The 10333-nt window shown below is 42.9% G+C and overlaps 1 protein-coding gene across 4 annotated transcripts; it reads left to right on the top strand.

Moving 5' to 3' along the window:
* Window positions 1-1410: 1410 nt before the first annotated feature.
* On the top strand, window positions 1411-7275 carry flad1 (flavin adenine dinucleotide synthetase 1). 4 transcript variants are annotated; one of them, XM_053432374.1, is made up of 11 exons: window positions 1412-1771; window positions 2752-2836; window positions 3055-3217; window positions 3677-4054; window positions 4576-4689; window positions 4787-5054; window positions 5412-5559; window positions 5887-5985; window positions 6147-6336; window positions 6755-6828; window positions 6913-7275. In XM_053432374.1, the coding sequence occupies exons 2-11, from the start codon at window positions 2829-2831 to the stop codon at window positions 7046-7048; spliced, it is 1578 nt and encodes a 525-aa protein (XP_053288349.1). In that variant the 5' UTR covers window positions 1412-1771; window positions 2752-2828; the 3' UTR covers window positions 7049-7275. The 4 variants fall into 4 exon arrangements, with proteins under 4 accessions (XP_053288352.1, XP_053288349.1, XP_053288351.1 ...); XM_053432376.1 differs by lacking the exon at window positions 1412-1771 and adding an exon at window positions 1778-2068; XM_053432377.1 differs by lacking the exon at window positions 2752-2836 and having other exon boundaries at window positions 1411-1771.
* Window positions 7276-10333: the final 3058 nt, after the last annotated feature.

Genomic DNA, 10333 nt, shown 5'->3' with positions numbered 1-10333 from the left:
GGGGGGGGGGGGGGTCACAGGCCCCAGTTCTCCTTTTACCACAGGGATCACATTGGTCTTGATGTTCGAACATTTCCTCCAGCTGTTCTTTCAACCCCTGGTACTTCTCAAACTGTTTGTGTTCCTTCTTTCTGATGTTGCTGTCATCCTGTATTGCGACATTTACAATTACTGCCTTCTTCTGCTGTCTGTCCATCACCACTGCGTCCGGTTGGTTAGCCAGTAGGTGTGTGTCAGTCTGGAGTCTGAATTCCCACAGGACCTGAGCCCTAGTGTTCTCATCCAGCTTCGATGGTGTGCCCCATCGGGATTTGGGCCCTTCTAATCCATACTGGGTGCAGATGTTCCTGTACACTTTTCCAGCTACTTGGTTGTGCCTTTCTATATTCACTGTTCCTGATTGCATCTTACACCCTGATCTTATATGCTGAACTGTCTCAGGGCACACGCTGCACCCTGGGTCTTGTTTGATGTGGTAAACCCCTATGGCTCTTGTTCGTAGGCCCTGTTCCTGTGCAGTCATGATTAACGCCTCTGTGCTGTCTGTCAGTCCAGCGTTCTCCAGCTGTTGGTAGATATATATATATAAGTAGAATTTTTATTCTATTGCCTCTATATTTTCTATTCTCTTCTCTACCTCATTCTGGCCTTCCTGCCGCTATAACATCTTAGTCTAAGTTTAGGTTAAGTCCTATCTTTTACTCATTATTCATTCACCTCTATACGGATGGAGGGATGGGTGAAGTGTTTCAGTCTACAAAGCACTTTCGGAGTTTCAGGGGCAAACAGTGTTGCAGCCAAAACCGCAACAACACGTTGCAGCAGCCTATGAGAGAATCAAAGGGGGTTTTCAAAATCGTCATCACTGTTGACTAATGCAATCAGCTGTTCTCTGAACCCCCCTCACAACTTAGGGCCCTGGGCAATTTGCCTGCTTTGCCTACCCTTAAACTTAAGATAAATAAATAAATATAATATATGTAGACAGTATCTTTTTTATTCTTCAAATTATTTATGGTCATTGTATTATATAATTTGATTTATTTTATATAGTCATATAATTACTTGTCTTAATTCTGAGTTATTATTTAATGATTCTAATTATTAAAGTCTCATCTCTCCAACATTTTGATGAGTTTTTTGCCGACAGAAAAGTTCTTCTATATATGTTTTGATAAAAATCTGCAATACCTCTTTTTTTATTTAACACATCATTGAAAAATATTACATTGAGACTAAATATTTAAACAGCTAAACATTTCATGCTGCTTACTGAGCTGGACAGTTGAAGTCATGCAAACACGCCACCTACAGGCCAGAGAAGTAATATCTACATTTGGAAGATTGTTCGTGTATCCCGGACTTGCCTCCTCCGGCCACTAGGGGCAGAACCGTGACACTAGTCTGTTTATATTCAGTCTGAAGAAGAACGTGACACTAGCACCTGTTAGCATCATGGAAGTCCAGTGTAGACGCTGCAGAGTGAATCTCCTCCAATGGACGAGTCATCAGCGCAGCTCTTGTAGCTAATACTCCTCTTCATAAATACATGTATTAATCCACATCGGCTGTGTTTCTTCTAGCAAAACACGGAGCTTCTTTTAGCCACTTCCGTGTTCAGTGAAAACAGATTTGAGCTATGCACCGCCTCCGTGAGCCCGGATTGGCTGCCGGACAACTCGTGAAGCCATCTCTCGCTCGTGATTGGACAGTTGTCATTTGACTGGCATGTAGCCACAAACTCGAGGACTGCCAGCGGCTGAGGAGGAAGGTTCGCTGCTTTTAATGAGTTTCTTATGGAATTATACAAAACTATAATAAATCCTTTGATTGTCCGCAGCAGGTGATAGTGGAGGGGACATCGTTATTATATACAAAATACAGCATATTGCATCACTGCGCTTGAACGCTAACATGCAGTTCGCTCGTAGCTTGAGTCTCCTTGTGTTCCTCCAGTAAGCTAACAAGGAGACTTGCGCAACTAGCGGGGATCTGCTATAGAAGTCCTGGTGTGTGCGACTTGTAGTCATCATTCATCATTCCTCTGTGGCAGTTCGTTTTATGAGAGGTATTGAATGTGCATGCTCCTCGTTTTTAGTTTCCACGTTAGTATGTGTAAGTGTTGCGCAACTTCAAATGCGCCGTTAAGTGTTGAGTTAGCTGCTCCTGTACCTGTGGGCAAACATGTCTCATTGATGTCACTACGTTAAAGAGTGTAGATTAACATCCGTCCATTGAACCTCTGCTCCCTCTGTTTGAACACAAAGCTTCATCTCACAGCTCAAGTTTGATTCACTGTTGTCTGCAACGCATCAGCTCGCTGCAGGGTTGTTGATCCGAACTGTGGTGCAGTGGACAATGTCCACTGTACATCGATCTGTCTGCTTCACCCTTTAACTCTGCATCTAATTCTTCATGCAATTCATTTGAACTAAGATACTGGAGGAGGCATGGCAGGTGTCACATTTGCAGTGTCCCCAGTTTAAGTCTTGCACAGACTCATTTTATCGAGTTAATTCAATCGTATCAATGTTAATGCAGTGTCCTACTCACTCTTGATTTCTTATTTTGAAAGCGCTAATAAAAACAGTTGTTTACCATTTACTGTGCTGCTGAATTGCATCAAGAAATGATCATTGTTTGATGCTCTGTCTGTGCTGCTGAGACACTAACTCAGCTTGCGGTGCTTCTTGTCTTATTCTTTGCATGTTTTTCTGTTTCTAATCTGCAATTTCATGTGTCTCCTTCAAGATATTTCCTGATCAAAGACAAGTTAAGAAGTAGAAGACGGCCTGAGCTGTAATAGGGATAGCGTACATGGATTCCTCATGTTGATGTAAGAAAAAAAAATGTTTTCTTAATCCTCATAGGGACATCTTGCCAGTATAAAAGCCCCAAAATGATATAGATTGTACTAAAATGTATAAATGGTTGAACATACATTACATTCACCTTCATATATAACTGCAGTATACAGTTTAAATTATAATATATCAACAGAAACTCTATATGCATGTATACATTGCCTTATGCATTTTTGGCTCTGTCTCCCAGCTTTGCTCTTCCCAGCCTGAGTAGAGCAGTGGTGCGTGCGAGGAGACTGGCAGCTCAACTCACCAAAGCAACAATGTCCACAGACCAGCAGGGCTCAAGTCTGTTTCGCAATGGGGATGCTCCCACTGCGGCCATTCTCATCATTGGAGATGAGATACTCAAGGTGATTTAGTGTTGATAGATGCTCGTGGTTTGTACAACTTTGAAGCTGTGATTGAAAGCAACCCTCTGAGAATCCTTGAGAGTTTGTGGATTTAAGAATATTTAAATAAATCTGGACACTTGAAAGTGTGACTTTTATGAATACATACATGTTAACACGACACCAACGGCCATGCAGTTTAGCCATGCAGAAGACCTTCAAACGTACAAGGGGTATTTAACATCTCGTCCTATATTCTCAAAAAAAAAAAAATTAGATCATGATTTAAACATGAAGCTTTTCTTTTTATCCAATGTCATATCTCAGCTCGACATTTACTCACTGTGAGTCATTTCAATATCATCAAGCAAGACATTGAAGTCATTGTCAAGTCCTTGAATGTGCTGCTACAGTGAGGTTGGGAACACTGGATTGAAGCTAACTGAACTAACAGTCCTTTCTTGTTCTTTCCGGTCCCAGGGTCAAACACTTGACACGAACAGTGCCTTTCTGACACGAGCGCTAAGGAGGCTCGGAGTGTCCGTCCAGCGAATCACAGTCATACCAGATGTACAGGAGGTCATCGCCAAAGAGGTGGCCCTCCTTTCACCCCAGTACACACACCTCATCACGTCGGGAGGCATAGGCCCCACCCACGATGATGTCACCTTTGAGAGCATCGCCATGGCGTTCCAGGAGGAGCTGTATCTCCACCCTGAGCTCAGTCAGCTGGTTAAAGAGTTCTTCGGCGAAGCGGACAAAAGCAGCGCCACGATGAAGCTGGCCATGGTGCCTCGCTCAGCCAAACTCAACTATGGAACTGATGCTCAGACTGGAAAACTGCTCCGCTACCCACTGGTGAGAGAGTGCAGAGCTGGGAAAGCTTAGTTTCAAAGTGTCAAATGCAGTGATTCATTTTACAGGAAACTAGATTCGATTGAATTATACTATACACGATGGATCAATACCCTCCATGCCTGTGTGTGTTACCTTTTCAGTTTGGTTTTCACAAAATTGTTTAGCTGACACAACTCTCAAAAAGACTTAACTGAAAATCCCATAATATTCTCTCAGATCAATCCTGTTTAAGGGTTATATTGAAAAGACTGATTGCGGCATTAACCATAATCCTGAAAGAACATGGATAGAAAACCATCTTCTAAAAATTTTGGGAAATACTTGTATTCAACATTTACAGAAAACAAGAGTGAAAGGCATATTAGTATTTGAGCTACAGACTTTTTGACACGCTTAAAAACTGTGTTGTAGCAAGGACATTGTGTTAGGATAAAGATGTCGACCATAGTATCTTCCAACCTGTAGGTTCAGGAAAACGCTGACTCACATATTCTTACTGTTCATAATGTGTCTGTTCCCAGGTCAGTGTTCGTAACGTGTACATCTTTCCCGGGATCCCTTCTCTGTTGGAGAGGGCCTTCAGTGGTCTCGAGAAACTCTTTGTTGCTTCAGGGATCACTTTTCACACTTGTGAGGTAAACACCCGGACCCAACCGATCATTTACAAAAAATGTGCGTCTGTATTCTGTGTTTTCATGATACAGGCGAACCCAACAAATATTGTTGTGCTAGGTGTTTGTGGATGCAGATGAAGCAGCGATCGCCCCCGTGCTGACCAAGCTGCAGGCGGGTTGGGGTAGGAAGGTGGCTCTGGGCTCCTACCCTGACTGGCTGAGTAACTATCATCGAGTCAGGCTGGTCCTGGACTCAAACAGCCAGGAGGAGGTGGACAAAGCCCGGGCACAGCTGCTGGACGAGCTGCCCAAGGGAAGCATGGTGCCTTTAGTCACTGATCCAGTGTCCATCGCCACCGCTGATGTGTACATGCTGGCCAATCGTGGTGAGGGGGGAGACGGGGGGGCTGAGGGTAGTTGGAGAAGACTGTTAAATTATGCCAATTTAATATGAAGTGAATATTGAAGAAATCTTTACACTTCACACAGGCATTGGGACCAGTAAAATAAGCATAGAGATGGAAGTAATTAAAGCTGTTAAATCTTTGTGGATTAAAAAATGTATGAACTGGTATTGGACTGAATAAAGGATAGAGTCATGAATCATTAACAAGGACAAGAAGGTATTTGTACTTTAACTTGTTTGATTTGACGTAGAAGTGAGGGATCATTGATATCACACTCTATACACTGTTTATTTCCCCTGTAAAGCGTCCTCTCACTGTGGGTTTGATTTCCAACAGACACACCACTGGGGGACAAAGTTAAGACTGCTCTGAAAACGATAGAGTCGGCCCTGGATCAGTATTCGGCAGAGGAAGTCTGTGTCGGCTTCAACGGAGGCAAAGACTGCACGGCGCTGCTGCACCTCTACTACGCTGCAATGAAACGGTAACGGGGGGGGGCAGATATAATATAACCATGACAGAATAAATGACCTGAGAGAAAAGAGTTTAAAGGGAGATTCCAATTAAAAACATGATGTTGCCACCTCTGCACAGTCGGGGGTGTAACAGTAAGAAATGAGTGGAGGAGGAAGAGCAGCAACTAGACAGAGAAAAATTCTAGACAAGACAGATCTGTTTTCACTCTTCTTGACCTGCACCGGGCAGACGGTGGGACATATTGATAAGGAGAATGGACTCTTATCTAATCATTCTCTGTCCTCCTGTTATTCATCTTGTTTAAATGTCCCCTTGCTCTCTTCCTGCCACTCAGACGGTATCCAGATGGTAAAGACAAGGTGAAAGCTCTCTATATCCGGGTCGTCTCTCCGTTCCCAGAAATGGAGAGATTCCTCCAGGACACAATCAAAAGGTGAATTAATATATCCTTGAATGAACACATTTCAGTGGATTTATTATTTGTATTTTTATAGTTTCCAGTCTTCATGAATTGTATTAGTGTATTTTTTGGTCAAATAATCTTCACTACATTACAACACAGCGGGTCATTATTTGGCAATGTGTTTCCTACAGATATGACCTGGATCTGTTCTCTGTGGAGGGCAGTATTCGGCAGGCGCTGAGCGACGTCCAGGAAAGGAAGCCGGAGCTGAAAGCCGTCCTGATGGGCACCAGGAGGAGTGACCCCTACTCGCACACACTCACACCGATGTGTCCCACAGACCCCGGCTGGCCAGACTACATGAGAGTCAACCCCTTACTAGTGAGACACACTCAAATAGCATGGAGATACTGTAACTTATTATGTCCCCTAATATAGCATTGTTTAAAAAGCACATGGAATGAGTCCTACAGGAAGTACTCTCAAGAATCCCAGTCCACACACCTGTGACACAAACACAACTAATGTGAAACCTACCTTTACATATTATGAGTTACTGCAGGTCTCTTGATGTTGAATTGCACGTGGTTACACCCTCCAGTGTCGTTGAAGAAAATAAATGTCTGTAGATTTATTCAGACAACTCGCATGTACATAACGAAGGAACACAGGCATGTTTAACAGTTGATTCCAGCTCCAAATAATATATCGTGTTTTAGCACTGGAGGATGAGTTACTTTAGATTGAACTGATCACGAATCAGTCACAAACCAATTCAATGCCTTCTAACGCTCTACAGGACTGGACGTATCATGACATCTGGTCGTTCTTGAGGACGTTGTACGTTCCCTACTGTATCCTCTACGACAAAGGGTAAGAACACATCCACCGTGTTATTTGAACATCCCAGCTGCAGCGCACACTTCTGGGTCTTAAACTCCCCGTGTGGATCCGCAGGTACACTTCACTGGGCAGTATGGACAACACCTGTCGGAACACGGCACTGCAGATGGTGGACGCGCGAGGTGTGACGCGCTACAGGCCGGCCTACCTCCTGGAGAACGAGGAAGAGGAGAGGAACTCCCGAGCCTGACGTCGCCTCACACAACCTGTCGCTGATGGACACAAATAATTGACTTGCACTTGCGTTTAACTCTGTGGTAAAGACAAATTGGACTTTTTGTTGTCGTCTCCATGTGAATATTTTCAGGAGACTGACTCGTGTAACTGCAGAATGAGATTATATGTGTGTGTGTGTGTGTTACTTGTGCGTCTGAAGTAATGGCTCTGCGCTGTTGAATAAAACATCAATCCGTCTCATCTTTTTTCTATTGTCATGTTACTATTTTAAGAGGACTCTCAACACAGGACCGGCCGCCTGCGGGGCTTTTCGACGCTGCTCTGGATTTACCTCACTCGTGAATCCATTTGTCTTATTTTTCCAAATCCAATAAAGACCAATCTGCCCAGAAAAAGATCCTCTATCAAAACGAATTAGCAAATAATGTGAAAAGGTTTTCTGTCAAGGTGAGAAAATCAGCTTTTCGAAACTTGCGTGCGTGCAGCAGAGAAGTGAAGGTCGTGCAGCAGGCGCGTATTGATTCTTCTATGACTCAGGCTGAATATCCATAATTGCAAAGCACAGTGCGTTTGTCTGAGCACGTGTGTGTTTGTGTCCAGGCCTTTTACTGGAAAAGCTCCAGTGTCTTGATGTTGTAGTTCTCTCCACGCACCTCACGGGCGCGTTGTTCTCACGTTTTCCATTTAGCGGCCGTGATTACAACAAATTACCTTCTCTGTTTCCAGACATGATTGAATCCAGGCCCATCGACCCGCTGCCTCTCTCCCGCCCCGCGCCTGCAGATTAGTCAACGCCGCGCGGCGAGGATCGATACCGGCCGATCTAATAAAGTGGGTTGCTTATGAGGCCACCGCGGGGCTGTACACACTGTTACACCAGCAATTACCACCTCCAGCCCGGGCCCCTCGTACACACACGCGCCCCCCTTTAACGTCCCTGTCCGGGCCTCACTGCCTGCCTGATTTATTAATAATAACAGTAATAAAAGAGGCGATGAACAGAGGCTTCATAATCACAGAATAAATGTGATGGTGTGTGTTTTGTTGGAGAGATAAACACACCGGGACATTGGGTGGGATGATGAGATTTGTTTGGTAGAAAATCATATTTCTTTAGACTCCCCTTATGTGACCCAAACTTTGTCCTGTGTTCATAAGCAGCTTAGACTGGAACTGATTCAGTGTTAAGATGTTAACAAAGTTAAAAAGATTCACAAACTAAAGGAAAGCTGTTCTAAATTCTTGGTTGATTTCTTAAATGGAATTAGTGTATTGTAATTTTCTAGTTTGATTATTTTTACCCTATGTTGGTTCTGCAATATCATGATCGGTCTAAATATTAATAATCACATATTATTGTATAGGTCCAACTCCACTGTGCTATAAAAATAATAATTTTGTAAAAGCAATGAAAATAACCATGAAAATAATTTATAATATATCATTTTATATCTTTAGCACTTATCTAAACAAGCTTACAAAGTGCTTCAGTGTATTAAACCCTCTAATATATGAGTTGGGACCTACTGGGTCCTACAGATACTCAATCCAGGGCCGGCTGTAGGATTTTGGTGGCCCTAAGCAACCTTTTATGATTGTGGCCCCCCGAAACACTGCCAGTGCAGCAACCAAATCACACAAGTGCACACAGACTGAGCGAGGATGTAGAATCCTGTGGTGCCTCTGTTATGAGCTCTGCAGCTGCCGTCACGTCAGAAGAGGGAGTGGACGCTGTGAAGTGCCGGATGACTCATGTCAGCTGACCAGGTAGAAGGTCGTGGTGCAGCAGAGGTTGCAGCCACATATTGCAATAAAGCCCCTGAAACATAAGATTATTTTTCAAGCATAGGGTGGAAAACATATTTTTGCTTTATCAGTCTTCCTTGCATATTTACCGTGCATCAAAATACATTTTTTATACAAATATGTCAAAATATAAAAAAAAGGAATTATGCTAGGCAGTTTGGGAACTTTACATCATGTAATCAAAGCAGAAAGTGAATGATTCAAGAAAACGTTGGTAACCAGTTACCTAGCAAAGCATGGATTTATAAATTATAAACGATGCTTACAAGCCTACTCATGTAAGTGAGTGAATAGCAAGAAATCAAGCTTGTTCTACTTTTCTTCGTAAGATTTCCGTCGTGTGGCAGAGCACATTATCCTGCTGAAATAGGCCACAGGCTTCAGGGAATACTTTTGGCTGTGACAGCATGTACTTGTTCTGCAACAATGTTGTTATGCGAGGAAGTAAAATTCACGTAAATGCCAGGTTTGTCTCCTCCTCAGGTAAATGACACGTGAACCCAGTCATCCATGAGATGCATGGCGCTGTCAACATAAGAACTCTGACTGGTCTGCGCCCTCATAGCACCATACACTAGAATGCACTGTGTGTTTTGACAGCTTAATATCACAGACGGCATTGTTGTTCTCTGCATTTTGTACTAAAGTAGTTGTTAAGTGGGACTAGACCACACGGACCAACTTTCACCTGCATAAATGAGGGTAGGGCTTCCTGCCCCTGTTAACAGTTCACCTTTGTATAGCTTTTCGAAGAATTTCCAAAGGTTTCATTTATAAACTCTATGCCTACAGGTAGGGAAAATGACCCACGGTTTAAAAAAAAGAATAGAAATTATAGCAGAACATTTTTATTTCCTACCCTATTAATCATCTCAGGAGCTCTGAGATTTATCATCTGACTCTTTGGGGCCGAGCCCGAGGGGGGGGGGGGGGGGGGGGGGGGGGATTCCTGGACTGAACTCCCTTGAGTAGTAGAAACTTGCTTCATGTCCACAGGCAACAAAAGTAAAACGCTTTTTATTCCTTGGATACATGTATATAACAAATATAGTAACATTATAACGGATATATATTCTATATCATGATTCATTTCTAAACTTAAAGTTTGTTGTCCTTGTTATAATTCTGTTCTTAAAGGTTCAGTGTAAAGCTTAGTGACATCTAGTGGTGAAGTTGCATGCTACAGCTGAAGACCCCTCACCTCACCCTCTACTTCCAAACATGACAGAGGAACCTGTGGTAGCCTTCAGTTGTCATAAAATATCAAAAGGGGTAAAGAAAACAATAATTCGTACAATTTAGATGAAACACAGTAGTGAAAACATAATTAGTATTTTTTTTATATTCAATAGATCCCTTTCACTTTGATCTGAACCTTATAGGGAGTTTTGGTGCCTGTAGTGGTGTTAGTTTCTTGTGTTACTGTATTTGCTGTCAATCCAGCGACATTGCATGATATCTGTCTTAAGTTTATTACTCTTGTCTCCTGTCT

This window comes from Pleuronectes platessa, chromosome 10 (assembly GCF_947347685.1).
Source record: "Pleuronectes platessa chromosome 10, fPlePla1.1, whole genome shotgun sequence".
NCBI lineage: Eukaryota > Metazoa > Chordata > Actinopteri > Pleuronectiformes > Pleuronectidae > Pleuronectes > Pleuronectes platessa.
The sequence above is the reverse complement of the archived record's forward strand: the minus strand, read 5'-3'. Positions and strand labels throughout refer to the sequence as shown.